Genomic DNA, 22,699 nt, shown 5'->3' with positions numbered 1-22,699 from the left:
AGTGTTCCTAAAGGCTTAGCTTTGGACCATGCACAGCAACTCCTCGGTGATCTTCCCATGTGCTTTCTCCAGGGTGACCCTAGGAGTTGATCCTCAGACTTACCTCCTTTGACTGTGATTGGCAACCAAAGGCGAGAAGACTTCTCAGGGGCTAAAAAGCTCCCCTACCATGAGACACTGGAGACAAGAGACCCTGATGCAGACATAACAACACATATTAGAATCCCTGCAACCTCTGACGGCTACAAAGAACCAAGACCCAGTGCGTTAGAATCAGTTTCTGCGTCTACACAAGACATTCTCCTTAGTCCATTTTATGCTGCAAAATATGACGGGATTTTAAATGCGTCCTCTAATCCACCTTTAAAAAAGGTTGGAGCGTCTGGTTCCGAAGTCCGCTTTCCCGTTAAGACTCTATTCAGTCTGGGGCTTTTGCCTCTCTTGACACAACGAATGAACACCAAGTGACAGCGTAAGATTAAAAACTCTTTATTTTACAATTTTATAAAGCAGCTTTACATGAAGCACAAAGTTGATCCGTTTACTTTTTAATATATATATATATATATATATATATGTATATGTATATATAAACATAATAGGACCATTCCCACTGCAAAAAATCATGTCTTGCCCCATATAAAACTAACCTGTGCACATTGTGCTTAACCCACAAAGTCTGTACAGCTTTACAAAGGACTTGTTGCCCTCCAAAGGGCATCCTGTAAACAATTTATTGCATATTTAAACCCATGGTTCAAACCCCGCATGTAAAAAGGGAAGAAAAGAAAAGAAAAAGAAAAGGGGGGGTCAGAAATACAATTGCAAGGTGGACGAAAAGCAGCAATTTTCAGTGGAAGCCTCAAAAGGACGGAAAGAAAAACTCGACACCAGTTGTGCTTGTGTGTCGCACAATAATGCAAAAGGGGAAAAAAGGGTTGCGTCTACTTGGGAACAAAAGGCATTGGCTTCGATCTGTGAACTGCAACACATTAACTTCCATATTCATGACATCTCTTGTCCCCTACCTTTTTAAAAATAAATTAATAGAGAACTTGCAATACTAAACTTCGGTTTTGCCTCCTTGGAATTCCCTCATTGCTCATAGTTGGCCTCCAGACACAGCAACTTGGACATCCACACCCCTTGTATACAAACGTGGAAAAAATTAGCCCAGGGGCCCAATGCAGGTGTGGCACCTGCAAAGGAAGGAAACTAGGAGTCTGCTGGGGCTCTTGTAATCCCCTTCCCTGCTCTCTTGTGAACTTCCCACCCTGATGCATGCACACTTTCCCCTTTGGGGAGCTAACCATGGTGCAGTGTGTTGGATCGGCACCAAAACTATCACATAATCTTGAATGAGCTTGCTGATCAGCTCCAAACTCTGGTTTGAAATAAATCTTTGTATGTTCAGAAGCCGAGCGGCTCATGGCTCTGAAAAAGGAAATGAGGACCACTCTGCACTTTGAGGGGGTGGGGAGAGGTACACCTGGCCATGCTTAAATGCTCAGGAGGACTGGGTTGTATCCAACTGAGCGACAAGAGGAGACCCACTGAAAGCAGCAGGCCTGATTCACTTAAGTTCACTGATTTTAATAGGTCTACTCTTGAGTATGACATAGTTGGATACAACCTACTTTGTCCATACTGAGCCAAAGACAATGTTCTAAAGTAATCAAGATCCCTATTTCTCAGAAGCCAATTCCCACTAAACACAGCCTACCTGAGATTCTGCTTCCCTGACCTCTATCACACCCACCATGAGCAGCTAGTGAAAGGGTCACGTGGAGAGCAGCTGGTTGCCAATTTGAGTGCCAACTAGAACAGCACTCATTTCCCAAATACCAGCTTGCTCCACTTGCCAATCTCGGGCCAACGAATATGACAAGCCTACAAAAATCGGGAAGCCCTGGGAGTGCCACAGTGAGTCGTAAGCACAGAACCATCAACCAGCCACAAAGTATACTCATTTCCTCTTGCAAGAGGAAGTTACGGCCGCATGGTCAAGGCACTAACGCTCCACCCAAACAGTACCCCGAAGGTGTCTGCTCTGGCTGCTCCAAATCTGGTTGGCCACAGTTTGAGTCGCACTCTCACATCCAGAAGCAATTGCTAGAGAGGAAAGAGGTCCTGGAATTGACCACTTTGGTATCATCGCAACACAGACCAGCCCTTCCACAACTTGGTACTCTCCAGAGGTTAGGGGCTACAACTCCCATCAGCCCCAGCCAGCACAGTCATATGATGCTGAGGCTGCCTGTAGTCCAATACATCTGGAGGCGACTGGTTTGGGGAGTGCAGTTCAATATGCTGGCTATCAGCACACAAAGCAACGCTCTCAAAGAGAACTGGAATTCTAAGGCTTCTCTCTTCTGGGACTTGAATTTACTCCCTCCCCACTTAACACCTGACTCCTCAGATGCCCCTATTTTTCTCTTGCTAGTTTGCATACACTCCAGTCCCCCCCCCCGGAAACACATACAGTCGGCAACAGCTGTACCCAAACTTTTGCTCTGGAAGAACCTGGGGGCCCCTCCAGAACAGTTTCTTACCAAGATCAGTGGAAGTGGAAGCCGACCTATGTAGGAGCCCTGGCTCTTAAAACTGTCTTGCCAGCACCTAGGAATTCAAATGTTCTTCTAATGTACCAACAGACCAGCGTGCCTCAGGGCAAGCTTCACCAACCTGGTGCCATGCAGATTTTATTTTTTTTGGGGGGGGAGAGTTATAGCCCAGAACATCTGAGAGTACCACGGCCCACATCTTTCCCCAGTAAAGTGATAGTACGTGCTTCCGTGCTTCTGTATACACTGCAAAGCGAGCAAAGAAAAATGGCCAAGCTGAAACGCCTGGTTTCCTTGAAATGCACAAGTGTGGGATTTGAATATCTAAGCACAGCATTAGGAACAGAGGGGCAAGCTGCCAATGACACGGGATTCTGGGCAAGTTCAGGCAGCCTGCCAAAGCATCTACCAGCAGCAATTGTGCCTACTGAAATGAAAAGCCACAGCAGGGTTGGTAAGTCATGGCCCCTCTGGATTCAGGTGTAGCCAACGTGGTGCCCTCTGAGTGGTGTTGGGACTCTGACTCCCATAATCACTGGCCATTGGGCCATGCTGGCTGGGGCTGATGGGAACTGGAGTCCAATAATGGCTACCTCTGATCTGGACCATCCTTGGAAAGATCCCTTCCCATCGTTTTAGACCTCTCTAATCTGCAGGGTCCCCTGCTTGGATTTCTCCAACTACCAACTTCTCAGCAACTGGAAACGGGGAGTGCGGTTTGCCAAAGGCAGGGTATACCACACAGCACAAGACATTTGCGAGAGACCAAGTTTCTAAGCCTGGGAAGGGGATTTCCAAGCCAGAATCGAGCCACCAACTCATTAGCGCTCTTCCTGAGCCTCCAAGAGCTCGCCTTAATGGAAGCTCCACTGAACAAGCCTGGAAGATACAGTAGTATTGGAAAGAGAGGGCTGGTCCACGGAGAAAAAGGCATCTATTCCCATCTCTCTCAAGTGCAGCTTCCCAGCAGACTGTGCCCCTGGCCAGTTTTTACAATGGTGAAAGAATGCCAAATGAATATCCGTGATCCCAATGGGAAAAAAAATGAATTTTTCGAAACAAGTGCTGTTGACCATGGTGCCGGCAGAAGTGGAATGACTTACAGACAGACAAATATAAATACATACTCATTTCACTTCCCCAAAACAAAATAAACCATTAAAAAAAAAACACCTCCCCTCCAACTACCAGTAGCAGTTTCAAGAGCAAGTTGCTGCAGAAAAACTTCCACAGTCTTCAAACATAATGCTACTTAAAAAATATTATTTCCAGCCCCCTCACCCACATGAATTGTACCTGGTTTCAACAGTACCCTAGACTAGTTTTCTTCAGCTTGGTGCCCTCCAGATGTTTTGGGGGACAACTTCCAGCCAGCACAACCAGTGCTTGGGGATGGTGGGGGGTGGCACCCCAAACACCAGGAGGACAGAGCCTGAGCCCCCCCCCCCCCGGGACAGAATGGCTTACATGGAAAGGAAACCCTGTAAAAACCAGATGTGGGGAACCTTTGGCCATCCAGATGTTGCTGAACGACCGCTTCCGTTGTCCCTGAGCCGCTGGCCATGCTTGCTGCGGCTGATGGGAGCTGTAGTTCGGCAGCACCCAGAGGGTCAAAGGTCCCCCACACCTGCTGTAAATGATCAGGAGGGAAGCAGCCTCCTGCTCTCACCAGAAGAGGTCTTAGCTCATCTGGAAGCAAGGAAAAGGAATGGCCAAGCTTGAAAAGGTGGCGGCAGAACCAGTTTGAGAGAAGGTGACCATGTTTTTGTGCTGACAGCTGGTCCTGCTTGTAATGGTAGGTTGCTTATGGAACAGAGTAGGAAAAACACACATTCGAACTTGCCGACTGGGAGGTCCCTGTGCAAGGAAATGGGAGTGGTACTGAGGCACAAACATCCCCTGCACCAGCTCTCCCGAGTAGCCATGGAGTTTTCACAGAAATTTCCCAGTGAATCCTCACCACTAATAGTGTGGTGTTGTTTTTTTAATCCCATTTGTACATCTTTTAAGAAACTGGACATTTGAAGTATTTCACAATATACAGAATTTCAACACAAACAGCTCTGAAATTTCCCACCAAAGGGAAATATATGCAGAATGAAATAAAGACGTCACCCACTCTCTGGGATAAGAGTTAAGAGAGATTTCTGGCATGGCACACTATTTTCCACTCCACCCCCAAGTGAAAATCCCATTTCTGCACCCATCCATTTTTAAAAAAAGAGAGAGGCCATATTCTACTTTTTTCTGACCAATACTGGGCTATAAAAACCATTATAGCTTTTGTGATTTCCCGCCACCCCCCAGAAAACATTTCATATTATGCACAAGTACCATAATGGACCGCTGTGGAAACGTAAACAAGTTTGCTAAACTTTGTTCTTTGATCAGATGCCTCCTTTGTAATTTTACCTCTCCCCTCTATAAAGGATTCATCCGCTGGAATGCAATCGTTTAAAAAAGATGAGTTTTAAGGATCACTTCTTTGAAAATAGAGTCTGTTCAAAAAAACAAAACACAAGTACGCACGCACACACACACACACACGCACACAGAGGGTTTGGGCACCACCTTCACTCTGCTTCAAAGATGGCGGCTGCCAAGCACCGCAGACGGGGGAAAACTCCATTTTGGTTGTGAGCTGGGCTCAATTGTGCTTCGCCCTGCCTCCTCGCAGGTAGCTCTTCCACCTCTTGACGAACTCTTTGAACAGGGGCGTCTCGTCGATGGTGCTGAGGAGCTGGAGCTGGTTGATGTGGGTGGTGTGATAGTCCCACCGGGCCAAGTTCGGGGCTGTCCCCAGCATGAAATGGCGGAGGTCATAGATGGTCCCTGAGCCCGTGTCGTAGAGAGGGAGCATGGCCTTGAGGGACTCCATGCCCCGCTCGTACAGGAGCTTGGCCTCCTTCCCCAGCTTCTCTCCCGCTGTCTCCTTCAAGTCGTACAGCCCAATGAGGGAATACATGAACCCGTTCAGGACAAAGGAGCTAGGCGACGTGGGGTACTCCTCGTACCAGTCGTGCTTGTTCATGAAGACGGCCTTCACGCCACGCTGCTCTGAGGAGAGCTTGTAAGGCGCCGTGGCCCGCAGAGCCGCACTGAGGAACGTGTGGTCTTTCGTCAAGAGGTAGGCCCGAACCAAGGTGGAAATGGCCTGGCCCTGCGCCATGGCAGAGTACCACCCGGGGTCCAGGGACTTGAAGCCTTCCCCCAGCTTCCGGGTCACCATGATCGGCCAACCACCCTTCTCATCCTGGTTCCTCACCAGCCAGTCGCTAGCGGCGAAAAAGGCCGCCATGTGGGCCGTGGCCGAGATGGTGACGTTGTCGATGAAGCCATGTCCTTTCACCACCAAGCGGACCACCCTCTTGGGCATGATCTTAGTCTGCTTGACGGCCTTCGTGTTGGAGAGGCCGACCCCCTTCCTCAGGTCAGTCACAAGGTCTCGGGTGACCGTGCTCCAGCTAGTCCTGGGCCCGATGCCATAGTAAATGTCTCTATCCTTGAAAGCTATCAGCTGGGTGTTGGAGACATAGTGCACGCGGAACAGCTGGTTCTTCTCTGTGGTCTCCAGGACCACCGAGATGCTCCCGTTGGTGATGAACTTGAGGTCAAAGGAAATAATGAAGTCCCTCGTGTTCCCCAGCTGCAGAGAGGCGCCCTCGGAGTTTTCTGATGGGGAATACAAAGGGTAAGGGGTTGGTTATGCAGCAAAACTACAACACAGGATGGATCTTTCTTTTCCCCCAAAGTATTGACAGATAGGCATCAAGAAAGCAGCTTGCCAGCCACAACGCCTGTTCTCATGCACTGCCAAGGACATTTGAATCAATATCATGAAATTAGCATTTCAACTTTGATTCTGTTCATTATTAATTAGTTACAAATGCAAGTATGGGCACCCTGGATCAAGCCAGAGCTCTGTCCAGTTCAAGGTCCTGTTCCCCACAACGGCCAGTTAGATGTTTCTGGCGAATAAGAACATAAGAAGAGCCAGTGGCCCATCAAGTCCAGCTTGGTTGCTGGGCTGGATCAAAGCCCCCCCCCCCAGTCCAGCATCCCGCTCCTACACTGGCCTCTGAGAAGCCCAAGGATTACTCCGTGGCTGATGAAGTGGGAGCGGAGCACACCTTAGAGATCCAGCCTTCCTGGATGCTCCACCGACTACCAAGGGAAGGGAGACTTTTACTGCTTTCGCCTTAGAGACCCCAGCCTAAGGCGCTGACTAAAATTACTTCGTTGCCTTTTAAAGTAATGGACTCATTAATTCTAATGGCTATTGATTAGTTGGGGGAAATACATTATGCCCCTATTAATGAGCCTGTCTTCATACAAAGCAAACCGGGGGGGGGGGGGAGAGAAGAAACGTTGCATATAATCATTAATTTTCTGGGTGTGGGGGAAAGAGAAGAAATGTTGCATATAATCATTAATTTTCTTGGGGGGGGGGAATGTTTCACCCTGCACACACCTTTCAGCATGAAAAGAAATGGAATAATGGAGAAGCGAATGTGTGTATTTATATAAAGCCACACCCTATGTCACGGGAATGTAAGAAAAGCCCTGCAGGATCCAGCCAGACCTACCATCTCCTTTGAACTGACCCACCTGGGATAACAAATTGCTTGACGTTTGTGAACCTGGACTTGTCCAGCACCGTCGTGACGGAGCTGCCTTTGGGTACCGTCCAGTCCGCAGTGTGGCTGTTTTGGTCCTTCTCCTCGGCCGTCTCATACACCTCCACGTGAGGAGGCTTCTCGGTCAGGTTCTTGCTGTAATGGCTGAGCCCATATTGGGCAATCTGGATGGGGTAGAAGTAGCCCTGCGGCCCCCACTGCGTCGAGAGTGGCACGCCTGTGACACAGGGGAAGAAGACACAGCATATGAATGTGAGCACAGCAGAAGAGCCCTGTGGGGTCAGACTAACCCCATGGCTCACAATGTTTCTCGAACCACCACCCCCTTGGCTCCATAAACTCATCCCCAGTACGGCTAGCAATATCTGGTTTTCAACATTGTGATATATCAGCAACTAAATACCACGGTATTCTGGTCTATCACAATGTTCTGGAATGTATCTCGGCTGCTTCTTCCTTCGTCTGCCTGCCTGTGCCTTTGGCTGTCTGCAGGCAATCTGAGCTGGGAATACATCATGATCTGAACGCCATACCGGTTGCAGACAATTTACCAATATATCGCCCAGCTCTAATCCCCAGTGCCCCTCACCCTACTAAAAGCTTAATTCAGAGCGGTGGTTTCCACGATCCACAAATGAATATAGAACTGCACCTAAGAATTGGGCAGTTCTGTATGAACTTTCCTGGGAATAAGCCCCATTGAAGACTACCAAGTAAAAACATGTGGGATTCTGTTGATCCTGCAATTTAGTCCTGCCTCCATTTATTTCCCCTCTATCAAAGTGGTTCCCAATTTTCTCAGGCCACTTGGTTCCATAAACTTATCCCTTGTGCCCCCCTACCCTACTCCATAAAAAGCACTACTCAGAATAGAGGTCTGGACAACCCACAATTAATTGCACATTTATTCAAAATCCAATTAAAACCATTTAGTTTAATTAATTCAACAGAACTGATGAACTGGATCTGGTGATACCAGATTTTACATTTTGTTGACAATTACACCTCCAGCGCGCGTGCACACACACACACACATGCACGCACGCACCATCACCCCCTTGCCTCTGAGTGGCCCCCTAGAGAATCCCACTACCACCACTCCTGGAGGGTACCACCCACTTTGGAAACCACTAGACTAACCCTTTACACTCCAGGGGCCGCCAACATTTTTAGGGCCATGACACATTTGCCAACAGAACCAGCTACTGTTGGCATCTTATGCCTTTCAGATGCCCTGGACAACATCTCCCATCAGCCCCAGCAAACACAGTCGTATGATGCTGAGGCTGATGGGACTGCATCCATGCTTTCCTGGGGCTGATGAGAGTTGTAGTTCCAGAGGGTATAAGGTTGGGGAAGGCTGCACTAAGTCAGGAGAGCCATGAACACACCCTTTTTCATACCTGACTACCTAGATGCTCGAGAGTATCGTCGGAGGCATAGGCTTGAATCCCACCACAACCAATGTCTATTTGAAAGCCAGTGTGTACTGGGGTAGAGTCCTGGAATAGGACCTGGGAGACCAGGGATCAGATCCCCACACAGCCATAAAGCTCACTGGGTGACCTTGGCCAGGCACTCAATCTCAGCCGAACGCACCTCACAGGGTTGTTGTGAGGGTAAAATGGGGGGGGGGAGAGAATTATGTACAGCGCTGTGAGCTCCTTGGAGGAAAAGTGGGATATAAATGCAATAAGTCTGGTGGGAAGAATCCTGCCCAGCTTGCTTGATAAAATAGCAAGTGAGTGCCAACTAATGTGGAACCTGAAACAAGCCAACTCCGGAGTCAATCCCACTCCACTCAGTGGGGCTTGCACTTTTAGCCTGACTCTGACAACTGATCTAAAAGTAATTTACCCTTCTGTTGCCATGAGTTAATCCAGCTTAGTATTGTCTACACTGACCAGCAGCAGCACTCCAGGATTTCAGGCAAGAGTCTCTCCCCAGCCCCACCTGGAGAAGCTGCCAGGGACTGAACCTGGGACCTTCTGCATGCAGAGCAGGTGGGTCTACCGCAGAGGTACGAAGGCCTGTCCCCTCGAGGCAGATCTAGTGTCACCCACTGTCAGCTCCACCAGCTGGACCCTCTTGCAGGCTTAGGCCTAACAATGGCTTCTCCCCTTAACACAGCAGCATCTAGCTCGGAGAGCGGTTATGCCTCAAACCGAGCGTGACAGAAAGATTACCGAAACAAAATTAAAGAAAATGCATTTCCACGTATCATCCGCACTTCATAATGCCGATAAGTGTCTGTGATAGTCACTTGATGGATGTGTTTGCCTGAAGGGCAAAAGCGCCAGGGGAACTATTTAAAGAGCGCTATGTAATATCTCAAATGCTAAAAGATGCTTTGCTTATTAATGAAGAGGGGTCTCTGCGAGAGGCACAGGCCTCGGGATCCGGGAGAGAGGCACCAGCCCTACGCCTGCTATAAAAGCTTCGCTTGCAGCTGTTAATTTAGAAAGATGACATGATTAAATTCTCCAGGTCACAGGACACCAGACAACACAATGACATTGTGGGAATGAGACAGGAGGAAACCTAAAATGAACTCCTTCACTGCCTTGCAATCTACTTGACAGGAGAGGCTCTCCGCTGAAGAAGTGATCCCACCAGACTAGGCTTGCAAGAAGTCGCCTGGGGTGAATAAGAAATCTCTTGCAGGAAAGCAGGCCAGGAATATATTTTTTTTTAGAAACGGTTGCTCTTTAGTTATTTATGGCTATATACATTAATATTGATAATAATAAAACTATATACTACTTAATTGCCAAGCTGGCTTCTAAGAGGTTTCCAGTGTAAAATCCTATCTATTAGCTATACAGTGGTACCTCGGGTTACATACGCTTCAGGTTACAGACTCCGCTAACCCAGAAATAGTACCTCAGGTTAAGAACTTTGCTTCAGGATGAGAACAGAAATGGTGCTACGGCGGCGCGGCAGCAGCAGGAGGCCCCATTAGCTAAAGTGGTGCTTCAGGTTAAGAACAGTTTTAGGTTAAGAATGGACCTCCGGAACGAATTAAGTACTTAACCTGAGGTACCACCGTACACTTAATGAGATATAACAGGCACACCCTATCTCTAATTTCCAGGGGGGGCGGGAATTGAAAACCTTTTGATTCAACAAGCTTTTTAAGATCAGGTGTTCATTCTGTGTAGTTTTTAAACCTGTTTCCAATATCATTTTATGATACTGGTACGAACCCTAGCTTAGCGATAGGAGCATCTGCTTTGCCTGAAGAAAACCCCATGTTCAGTTCTTGATGGCATTTCCAAGTGGGGCGGAAATAGAACCCTTAAACTCTGGAGAGCTGCTGCCAGTCAGTGTAGGCCATACTGAGCTAAATGCACCAATGGTCTGGGCTCAGTATAAGGCAGCTTCCCAGGTCCCTAAGATATGTCTGCAAATTGCCTTGAGACATGTAAGCAAAAGGTGATTCATAATAATAAGCAGGACAGATAACAGGCTACATTGAAAAGGACATTCCCCCCAAAGGCAACAGATTTGGAAAATGATTTAAAATAGTTTACTAAAATGCAAGATAGGCTTTATCGTCTAGGAATGCTTGTAGGTAATAGGAAAGATAGATATTATCTGTTTTGTTTGCTTGTTTTCAGAAAAGCAACCCGAAAGCATACAAACAGAATCATGTGGATTCCGTGGGCAAGTTGAATCATGTCCTGAAAAGTCAGGTTCTTCTACTCACAGATCTGTAGTAACTGTGGAGTAACAGTGGAGTATCACCCATAAGTCCCAGCCAGCAGAGCCAATCATAAAGAATGATGGAAATTGTAGCCCAACAACAGTATCTATAGGGCCACAAGCTCCCCTTCCTCCCCTGCAAAGAAGAAGAGCAACGAAAGACCCACCTTCGACGCCACTGATGCACTTCACTCTGTCCCGGACCTCCACATTGTAGCCCTCGAAAGACATGAAGACGCCATCCGGGTGGTAAGGCGCCCTCTGCGCATACACTTTGGAGTAGCTGTGGGAGAACTCGAACCTGTCGTACCCATCGTACTGGGCAACCTTCCCGTAGACCTCAAAGTACTTCTCCACCCAGGAGAAGGGCAGGAAGACCTCGTTCCCTTCTCTCCTGCCTTTGATGGTGTGCTCATCGTTGATCAGGCAGTCGATCTCCTCGTATTTCAGCCCCAGCGCCTTGTTCCCGTGGAAGCCCCCAACCACAGGGGGCGCCTTCTGCTGCTCTTGCGGGGAGGCCTCTTCGCTCTGCTGCTGCTGCTTGGCCGGGCCGTTCACATCCTTGTTGCTCTCCGAAGCGGCCACTCGCTTTTCCAGTCCGTCCGCTCGGAAGGCACTGCTAGGGCTACGCAGGAAGGGTGGGGCTGCCCTGTTGCTGGAGCATCTATTCCACAGCAGGACCGTGACCAGGGTGAACAGAACGCAGATGACGATCAAAGTCTTATAGTTGACCCGGGTCGCCAAGCAGCGCATATTCACACCATACCTGAAACAAACAAACAAGGGCCCGAGGTTTCATTCCAATAGGCTGACATGTCCTGGTTTTGGGGTTTAAAAATGGCGCCAAGGGCAAAATGTCAGGGAAAACCCAGATGTATTGCAACATGATGGGAAAAGCAGCGGAAATAGCTTAAAACCTACAATTTTGGGGGTAGGTTTCCCCCCCAAAACTCAACAATTTTGGTGTTTTCAACAACTTTGCAAGTGTCAGGAATTTTACTTTTTGAAATATGGCAACCCTACATTCGGAGGACTTGCCAGCGGGGATCTGGACACCTCCCTGATATTTGGGGAGGACAAGGGTGAGCCACAGCCAGCACATATAAGGTCACTCACTTTGAACGTTTTGAAGGAGAGGAACAACAAAGGCACAGTGCATAGTTAAAACTATGGAACTCGCTCCTCCATAGATTCATAGAATCATAGAGTTGGAAGGGACCCTGCGGATCATCTAGTCCAACCCCAATATGCAGCTGTCCCATATGGGGATTGAACCCACAACCTTGGCGTTAGGAGCACCACGTTCTAACCAACAGAGCTACCACATAGCGTTCCTGCCGGAGACAGGGATGGCCACCCACTCAGATGGCTTTAATAAAGGAATAGGCAAATTCATGGAGGAGCAGAGGCCTATCAGCAACTGCTAGCCATCATGTCCTACCTCCACAGCCAGAGGCAGCAAAACTTCTGAATACCAGTTGCTGGAAACAACTCAAGTCCTGCCTGCAGGTTTCCCATGGACATCTGAGTGGCCACTGTGAGAGCGGGATGTTGGACTAGATGGGCTCTTGGCCTGATCTAACAGGGCAGTTATTATGTTCCTAACAGGAAATTCATTAGGGAAGCTTAGCTAGGAAAGAGGCATCCTGCTGCTACCCAACTTCCCTTGCAAATGCATGAGGGGGATGCAAGAGAGAGAGAGAGAGAGAGAGAGAGAGAGAGAGAGAGTCCAGTTTTCTGCAGAAGTAGTCCATGAAGCCTAGAACCTGACCCTAAATTCAGTATTTATTTACTGCATTTATACCCCACTTTTCCTCCAAGGAGCACAAAGTGGTGTACATAGCTCCCTGCCCCCTTTTATCCTCACAACAACCCTGCGAGGTAGGTTAGGGCAAGAGTGAATGAATGGCCCACGGTCACCTAGTGAGCTTCATGGCCAAGTAGGGATTTGAACCCTGGTCTCTCCCAGGTCCCAGTAGGAGGCTCTTAAACGCTACAGCACAGCTGGCTATCGGCGGAAGAGAAATGCGCAGATGTTCCATGGCTAACAAAGATGGCAGGTGCATCAAGGCAGAAAAGGTTCCTCAAGCACAGGGAATTTGAAAAGCACCGATACACATCGTAACCAGCTGAACCAAACGCTAGCATGCCCAGAAAAGCTCCCTCTCTTTGGCAAACGAGAAGGCTGCTTGGACAGAAACGCCATTGTCCTCAATGCCATTCCCGCAATGAAAATAGTTTCTTCAGCCTTGAATTTCCGCAGTCATCTGGGCGGAGGGGTGGAACTTAGCTGCATTGCGCTTTTGCCAATTCACACCAAGGGTGCTGGGCAGGTCAAGAGGGACTCTTGTGCTGGTGGCCTTGAATTGGGAAAGGAACCAGAGCCTCTTTGGACGGAGCCTTGTTTGAGCTCTGCCGTGCCGACAACTACATCTCCCCACTTGACCCTTTATTTGGCCTGTCTCATTGCAGGCACTAACTTGAAACTTAAATAGGTACTTAAGGTTCAATTGGACATCTTTAACTCAACACAAGCTATAAAATATGTACTTGGGACGCAACTTGGCAAGCTATTTTGGAAAGGGTGACGAAGGAGGTGTTGGAAGAAAATGCACTGCTTCAGGCAAGCTAACCATTGCATAATTTGCTGTGTGTTTGTGTGTGCGCGCACACACACACATGCCTGCCTCACAGCTGTCCTGGAAAGACCCAGAGTTGCTTCCATTCCCACACAGAGCATGATGATATCCAGAGCACATAGAAGGGGCAAGATAAACTCTCATCAGAGGCTCTTGACCTCTTGCGGAAAACTTCCAAGCTAGGGCTGGTCCACATATTGCTAAAGCACAGCAAGAAATACCTGCCCCGTTTCAAACACACAGTGGGTCTTAACAGTGGCCCTCTATGCTGGGATCTTACTCACAACACTAACAGTGTGTCCTACACTTGCTTGCTTGCTTATTAATCTAAGCTTTATCTATTACATTTATATCCCACCTCACACCCCTGCCCCCCCCAAAGCAGTTAATAAGATTATTCTCCCTATTTTATGCTCACAACAACCCTGCGAGATAGGTTAGGCTGAGATGGTTTGCTTGGCCCAAGGTCATAGCTTCATGGCTATGCAGAGATTTGAACCCTGGTCTTCCTGTTCCTAGTCCAACAAGGGCAGTGGTTCGCAAATGTTTTCAGGCCACTGCCCCCTTGGTTCCATAGTGCCCCCTCCCTTCCCCCGTAAAAGGCATTATTTATAATAGCAGTTCCCACAGCCCACTAAGGAAGACAGTAACAATTGGATTCAAAATAGTAACACTTAATTGCATTTATTCAAAACCCAATTAAAATTGCTTAGTATAACCAATTCAACAAAACTGATGAACTTGTTCCAGTGATACCAGCTTTACAAAGCCTGATAGTCATATACACCTCCAGAGCCCAACTGCCATCCCCTTGCTTCCTACTGCCCCCTAATCCCATTGCCTGCCAGGGCCAGGGGGCAGTACCACCCACTTTGGGTTCTAACCACTACTCTACACTGTCTCAGCTAGGACACTGAAGCCGGATTTGATACCACCTTCTACCCAAGACAGAAAGTGATGAAAGCGACCATCTACATGCTATCCTTTCACCTCAAAGGAAGAGGAGAAGTTCGGGCCATGACATCAGTGGATATATACCTGCCCCCATCGGACAGGTAACATCTCAGCAATCTCAAGTTGATGGGACCTTGGTTTACCCTTCATTCATTTCACAATTCCGCACTGTGTTGGCTCCCACCCGGCCGTTTCACACTTAACAAGGAAAACGTCCCATATTGTTGAAGAATACGGGGTATATGTAATTCTTTAAACAAAAAAAACACCAATTTCACTCTTATGGAAATGCCAAGAAGGATAAACACATTTTCTGCAAAATTAAAAACACTCAAAAATTTGCTGCTATCTCTCATCCCACCTCCAGAGAAGGAAAAGAAAATATAAAACACATTTTGAATTTAGTTACATGAGCTACATTATAGGAGAGAACACTGCCAGGTTTCTATATATCGTTATGTGCCTACATATCTTGCCTTGAGTGCAATTCTCTATAACCTTGTTGCTCACACAAGAAGATAAAAAAAGCGAGATGGGAAGCAGAAAAAACTTTGACAAAGCTTCCTTAAGTTGATTCCCTCATGGTTTCTCCTTTAGAGCTGGCCTGTTCTCCCTCCCCCCCCCCGCCCTTCTCTTTCTTTCCCAGGGCTTGCTTTTAAAATATTGAAGACTGCTTGGGTTGTTGTTTTTGTTACTTATCCCACTTAGAGGTCCGGGCTTCAGGGATTTTGTTTGTTTTCCAGCATCCAGCTGTGATGGCTGCCGATGAGAGATGAGAAATCTTCTTGTTTGGAGGTGTGTGGTGCTGTGCTCAAGGGAGGAGAAGGAAGAACAGATCCTCTTTAACTATTCTGTTTGCAGGAAACAGCTACACGCAGGCAACAAACAGCCCACTGTTTCTCCACTGGCTTCGCTCCACCCCTAAATAAGTTAAGACCCTTGCAGTGTAAACACAGATGAAGAACTGAAGGAACAGGAAAAGCACTCAGAGAGACAGGCATCAGAATAGCACTTTCAGAGTCATCTCTTTTAGTTTATAATATATAAGGGCAATGGATGTGCTTCCACATTCATGTGACTGTATGCTCACCTATAAAAAAAAATTCAGACACCCAAGGAGTAAGAAATATGACTTCTAGGTTTCCTGGAGGAGCCTGGAAGGGTTCTGAGCAAGCTTCCCCAACCTGGCACCCTCCATAGGTTTTGGACTATAGTTCCCATCAGCCAGGCAAGGCTACCCTAATATGTTCCAGGCATTAGCAGCCTTTAATCAAGAAGAAAAAACCCAGAAAGCATTGATAGCATGGTTAGCTCAGTCGATAAAGCATAAGACTCTTAATCTCAGGGCTGTGGGTTTGAGCCCCACGTTGGGGGAAAAGATTTATGCATTGCAGGGGGTTGGGCTAGATGACCCTCACGGTCCCTTCCATCTCTATGGTTCTGTGGCCAGTGCATTTCCCTGGAACTCAAGATCAACTGCTTTAGACATAGAACTCGGTGGACCCATCCACTGAAGCTGAATGTTGGAAGGTTTGAGACCAGGGGTAGGCAACCTAAGGCCCAGGGGCTGGATGCGGCCCAACCACCTTCTCAATCCGGCTCACGAACGGTCCGGGAATCAGCATGTTTTTACATGAGTAGAATGTGTGCTTTTATTTAAAATGCATCTCTGGGTTATTTGTGGGGCCTGCCTGGTGTTTTCACATGAATAGAATGTGTCCTTTTATTTAAAATGCACCTCTGGGTTATTTGTGGGGCATAGGACTTCATTCATTTTTATCTAAAAAAAAATGGCCCACCACATGGTCTGAGGGACAGTGGCTGAAAAAGGTTGCTGACCCCTGTTCGAGACAGATAAACAAGAAAGCCCATCTTCACACAGCACGTAGCTAACCTATGGAACTCACTCCCACAGGAGGCAGTGATGGCCACCAAGCTAGATGGCTTTAAAAGAGGGTTATACAAATGGCAGAGGGGGCTACCGATGGCTACATTCTGCCTCCACAGTTGGAGCCATAAATGCTTTTGAACGCCAGTCGCTGGAAACCGCAGGAGGGGAGAGGGCTTGCAGACTTCCCATTGAGGCCTCTGCTCGGCCCCTGCGAGAACAGGATGCTGGCCTAGATGGGCCATTGGCCTGATCCAGCAGGCTCTTCTTAGGTTCTAATGCAGACTGCATGCCCTTTAGGATAGAATGCCTTATTCTAATTGTGTACGGAGTAATGTGCATGGATGGTGCTATATAACTGAACAACAAGGAGGAGAAGAACTAGGACACCTTTGCCAGGAAGGGTCATCACTGGGTAGCTGCATACACAAGATCCCAGGTTCAGCTTCCATCATCTCAAGGTGTAGCTGGGAAAGACTTCCTGTCTGAAATGCAGGACAGGTGCTGCCCTTCAGAGTAGGAGACACTAGTCAATGGACCAACAGTCTGCAGGTACAAGGCCGCTACAATGCAGGAGCACGGGGCACAGGGAGGGAGAGGAGCCCCTACCACACCTCCATGTTTCACTACTGCAGCTGGCTTTCTGCTCTCATCTAGTTCCAGATCCGACAACTCCAGGCTTATTGCCACCATCCCACGCCGGTGACAATTCACCCTGCTTTTTCGCGTTCTTTTTTAAGGCTCATTCACCTGCATCCTTAATGGCAAATGAGATGGTGAACAGCTTGTACAATGTGCGGCCACTGTCAGAATTACATTAGCACTTCAAAGAAGGAGGCAATTGCCCTCCTTAGCATAGATCAGAGACAGAGAGCGAGGGAGCTGAATTTATGAGTTCATCACCGGGTTGTGTGTGCGTCACAGCCATGCCAGAATCGTAGGGAAAGGTGTTTGGTCAGCAAAAGCTGTGCAAGGGTTCTGGGGTTTTTTATGCTGAATTTACCAGAAATTAACTTAGAAATAGGAGATACTCGCCTTTGGGCGATATGCCTGGTTATAGCCGAACCAGAGCCTCCATTTGCAAAATCAACTTGCAGACTTGTTGTTTTTCCTGAAAGAGTGCAATGAAGATGCTTGATGTCAACAAGCAGGGAGTTCCAAGGTCTTTGCGCTGCCACAATAACAAGATTGGTTTCTTACAAATGTGGAACTAATATTATGAGGTACCCAGAAGAGTGACAGTTCCCCATATCAGAGTGGTCAAGTGAGCCCATCTGGGGTAAGGAGATCTTGGCTCCAAGTTAAGGGACGCGGGTGGCGCTGTGGGTAAAACCTCAGCGCCTAGGACTTGCCGATCGCATGGTCGGCGGTTCGAATCCCCACGGTGGGGTGCGCTCCCGTCGTTCGGTCCCAGCACCTGCCAACCTAGCAGTTCGAAAGCACCTCCGGGTGCAAGTAGATAAATAGGGACCGCTTACCAACGGGAAGGTAAACGGCGTTCCGTGTGCTGCGCTGGCTCACCAGATGCAGCTTGTCACGCTGGCCATGTGACCCGGAAGTGTCTGCGGACAGCGCTGGCTCCCGGCCTATAGAGTGAGATGAGCGCACAACCCTAGAGTCTGTCAAGACTGGCCCGTACGGGCAGGGGTACCTTTACCTTTACCTTTTATACTAATAGTAACACCCTGAACATGGCTTGGTAGCAAACAGGTAACCAGTGCAGATCTCTGAGCAGAGGTGTTACATGCTGACAGGGTCTCGCTCCTAACTTAGGTCTGTTAACTTCAATAGGCCTACTGTGAGTAGAATGAATGTTAGATGCTCTCCGCCTTGTAAAGCACTTCTGCTCCCCTAATGATCACAGTGGGCTGTATGGATCGGGCAAAAAGATTCCATTCCCCTTATTACCTATCAGTGATCCACTGGAGGCAATTCAGGTGGTGCAAAACACCACAGCAGCTTCTCAAGGCTTAAAATAAAGGGAGACATTAAGACATGTTTCCAAAATGAACAGCCAAATGAGTCTATGTTTCTGCAGGCGCCTCACCACAATGTTCTTTTGGATGCAAGGAGGGGGGAAAACCAGCCTTTAAACGCAAAGATCAGGGATTTCTGCTACACCTAGATAAGGCCCTTGTTTACTCTCAGGAATCTGGGCCAGTCTAATCTGGCTCTGAAATGAACACAGAGGCCACCAAGCCGGGGTCTTGGCAAAGGAGAGATACATGCAGAAGCAGTGTTTTTATAAGCCCCAGGAACAGGTGATTGGCACTTGGAGGGTCCGTCCAAAGCAGCATTTCCTTCCTCATCCTCCCACTATCTGCACTGCTCTCAGCAAGCCTGAGTATTAAGGGATTCGCCAAGCAACTAGAACATGCATGGATGCTTTAAAAAAACAAAACCCAAAAAAACGAGTACAGAAAGGGACTTATTTTACCCCAGCACACAGAAATGCTCCCAAGTTATTTGCAACTGGATCGTGGAAGAACCACAATGCAGGGCTCCTTCCATCAGCTCTGCCGAAAGCCCAGCTCCATCAGGCACCTCCTACCCCTGAACTGAGCCAGCTGGTCACTGTAAGAATAGCTGTTTAAGAATTGGTGTCCGAGTTTGCATTTTTCCTCTTCCTTCCCTGTCCTTTTCCCGTGTGTGTGTGTGTGTGTGTGTGTGTGTTTTCACACACAGAGAGCCAATGCAACATCATGATTAGAGTGTTGCACTAGGACTTGGGAGATCAGGGTTCAAATTCCCACTTGGCCACGAAGCTCAACAGGTGATCTCGGGTTGGTCACTGCTATCTCAACCTACCTCACAGGGTTGTTGTGGGGATTAAATGAGAAGTGGGGGAACCTTGTACACCACCCTTGAGCTCCTTGGAGGACATGGTGGGATATAAATGCAATAAAGAAATGCTAGCTCAGTAGAACTGTCTACACCAGGGGTGGAAAATCTTTGGCTTCCCGGGGGTTGCTGTATTACAAAACCCATCATCCCTGGCCACATTTGGTGTGGCTGATAGGAACTGTAATTCAGCAGCATCAGGCAGGCCAAACACTCCCCACACCTGGTTCACACTAACTGGAAGCAGTGCCCCAGGGCAGGGACCAACCCAACCGTGAATCAAGGTGAGACGAACACCCCCAGCAGCAGATTTTTCTGTCCCCTTGTTCCTGATGTAGCTCTTCTCTGCCTCCTTCTTCCCTGGTAGGGAAGGTGGCACTATTTTGGGGTCCTCCTCAGGTACCAAAGTGTCTTGGGGCAGCTTTGCCCAGAGCCTGAGACAGGAGGCAAGATTATGCAATGATTTCGCATGAACTCCTGCGGCATTAAAATATCCAAATAGTGTTCAGCTGTTTCTCTCTGGAAAGGAAAAAACGCTGATTTGAATGCAAATGCCTAATTAATGGCTTATTTACAATTAATCTGCCTTTTAATCTTTCTGCAGCTAGCATTTTAAATGCATCTTGACTTGATAAAGACCCAGAGCAGAATTTTAAACAATGCACTGATTTTCTTTGTGCAGTGGAGGAAGAAAAAAAGTTATAATACCATACAAATACAAATGAACAGAGTTACGATAATTGAATCTACGTAGGGGCTTTCTGTGCTGGCTGACTCTTTAGAACAGATTTACTATTTAATTACGGCTGTTAGCCATATTCCATCTGTGTAGCATTTGAAAGAAACACCCATAAGTTGTTTAGCAGAATGACAGAGTGCCCAGGAATGGTTCTGCAATTTTGTGATGGCAATCCAACGCAGTCGTTAGCAAGAGGTCCCTTCGAGCACCTAATTTAAAAGTGAAACATCAGCAGATCTCTACCAAATATTGAATTTTTTCCCTTAATAGAAATCATTGTGAATTTCAATACTGAGTCCCTGCATCACAAGTTATCAACAAGCAGCAGGCGAGACATTTATTCAGGCTTCTTCCTTTGGTGTGCGTGTGGGGTTGTGTTGTTGTTTTTTGCTATGTACCCAGACTTAGTTGTTGGTGACCTAGCCATACACACAGCTTCCTAAGTCATGTGCTGATTTGTAAGAAAAATCTTTGCTTTCTCCAAACCTCATGGCTGCCTCTGCTAAAGGCTAGGAAACCCAAGAGCAGCAACTCATCTGGTCTCTTTTCACAAGCTGTGGGGACAGACTGATGGGCACAGAAGGGGCTGCAGGAAGAGAAATGTGACCAGGGCTGCTGTGCCTGGCACGCAGTGTGGAAGGACTAACCTCAGAAAACTGAACTGGAACATGCCACTTTCCCAACCTGGTGCCTTCCAGATGTTTTGGACTGCAACTCTCCTCAGCTCCCCTGCCCCAGCCAGCACACTCCGTTGATGCTGGCGCTGCTAGGAGTTGTAGTCCTAAACATCTGGAGGGCAGAAGGTTGGCAAACAGGACCATAGATCTAAGACTGAACTGAGACTGCTTTGCCAGAAACAGAGAGTACAGTACGACCGCCTCTAACATGCATTTAACTTGCGCACTTTCAACCATATGTGGTGGAAGGCTGGCTGAAATTCTGCAAGTTAAACGCAAGTGAGGCAGAAAGCTTAAAAGCTATTTTTGTGCCAGGGCTACCCTGTGCAAAAAAAAGAAAGAAAAAAAAGGAGCTTTTAAACTCTCTGCCTTGCTGGGGTGGGGTGGGGGGCAAGGCCCACTCAGTGGCTGGCTCCAGAAGGTGAGGGATGCTTGCCCAGGAGCGGTTTGATTATACACATTTTTACATATATGCAGAACCCTGGGAACGGAGCGCCTGCGTAAGATGCAAAACTGCCCAACCCTGTTCCACAGTGAAAAATTCCCTCCTCCCAGGTAGACCCATTTTGTTCTTCTGGCAAACCTCCACCTGCTCTGTCAAAGCACTCTGCCGAATGCCCATTTCGAGCCCATTCATTCATTCACACTCACAGAGCCAGCATGGGACACATTAACACTGCACTAAGATCGCACTCCAACAGACATTAGGCCAGAGGTGTATAAATTCAGGGCCAGTGAAATGTTGCCAACTCCCATCTGAGGCATCTTAAAAAAAAAATACAAAAAGTCTGCAATGCTATTGAAATGCTCTTTTCCCAGAGTCTAGATCTCAAGGGGTGGTTTGAGCTATTGCTAAAACTGAACGTGAACAATTCCAAACCACCACAGCTAGAATCCAGTCACCTTGAGAAACACAAAGTGCAAAACGGGGATGCCCAACTCAAAACACTGGACCTCTGTGCAGACAGAGCCACAAAGTATTCAGACAAATGGGAGACTCCTTTCTTTGAACTCAGTCGCTGCCTATCTAACAGGCTGTGAGATTTATTTATTTATTTATGTTTGTAAGTTTTTCTTATTTCGTTTTATAACGTATAGAAAACAGAAGAGGACAGGGATAACAACAGGTGAAAATTAAAAGATGAAAAACAAAACTGTAAGCACACAGAATGAGTATAGTTGCACACAGGTTAAAAAAACAAAGTTCAAGTAAAGAATACTGTATCAGTGTTATCTGGTTAGCAAGTATGGTTCCAGATTTGCCAGGGCTGTCTTGAAAATGATGGCTCTGTTGTATGTATCATTAAAAAAAATGCCAAATCATATAAAAAGTGGCTGGAGGTTCTAATCCTTGTCAAAATTGCAAATTATGTGCAATTTTCTCCTTGCCGTGAGATTCTGAACCATGTTGGTTCATGCACTGGGGGGTGGGGGTGGAAAATGGGAGTGAGCGGAAATGGCTGTCGTAATTATGAGCCCATTTAGTGTGGAGCCTAATAAATCTACTTGCTCTCCAGATGGATTAGAGTATTAAGCCCCCCTCCCCCTTTTGCTAATGGCGCAAACAAGAACGCCAAACTCTGCCAGCTGCTTGCAAATGCATTACGAGGCCCCCTTGAAGCCAGCAAAGCACCACATTGTTGCTTCGGAGATTGATGAAGGAAGTCTCCGCAACAGATGAAAGACCTTAGCGCTGTTTCGTCAGCTTCGCTGCACCCCTATTTATAGACCAGGCGCAAGTCCCCAAACAGCCGCCTTGGTAAACCTCATTAACTGCCCTCCAAGGGGTGCAAAGCTGCACCTATTATTGCTATTTATAAAGCTTATTCTGTGCTTTCTTCAATGTATACCATGCCACCTGCCTTTCAAGGTGGAACCCAAGGGGGTGTCGCCATGACATCATGTGACTGAGGAGTAGGGTGCTCCATTCGCCTGCCAAAATGGCCCATTGAGGAGGAGGAGGAGTTTGGATTTGATAACCCACTTTATCACTACCCTAAGGAGTCTCAAAGTGGCTAACATTCTCCTTTCCCTTCCTCCCCCACAACAAACACT

The 22,699-nt window shown here is 47.6% G+C and overlaps 1 protein-coding gene across 3 annotated transcripts in view; it reads right to left on the bottom strand.

Moving 5' to 3' along the window:
* Positions 1–473: 473 nt before the first annotated feature.
* The window catches only part of GLCE (glucuronic acid epimerase), a 57,822-nt gene continuing 35,596 nt past the window's right edge, over positions 474–22,699 (bottom strand). For all 3 annotated transcript variants that reach the window (XM_053364290.1, XM_053364292.1, XM_053364291.1), the window contains 3 exons: positions 11,074–11,672; positions 7,173–7,418; positions 474–6,236 (listed from right to left, as the gene is read on the bottom strand). In XM_053364290.1, coding sequence (XP_053220265.1) covers positions 5,212–6,236; positions 7,173–7,418; positions 11,074–11,659 — 1,857 coding nt within the window. In that variant the 5' untranslated portion in view covers positions 11,660–11,672 and the 3' untranslated portion in view covers positions 474–5,211. The remainder of the gene's footprint in view (positions 6,237–7,172; positions 7,419–11,073; positions 11,673–22,699) is intronic.

Source organism: Podarcis raffonei, chromosome 14 (genome assembly GCF_027172205.1).
Source record: "Podarcis raffonei isolate rPodRaf1 chromosome 14, rPodRaf1.pri, whole genome shotgun sequence".
Classification (NCBI taxonomy): domain Eukaryota; kingdom Metazoa; phylum Chordata; class Lepidosauria; order Squamata; family Lacertidae; genus Podarcis; species Podarcis raffonei.
This window is presented reverse-complemented; position numbering and strand designations above follow the sequence as displayed.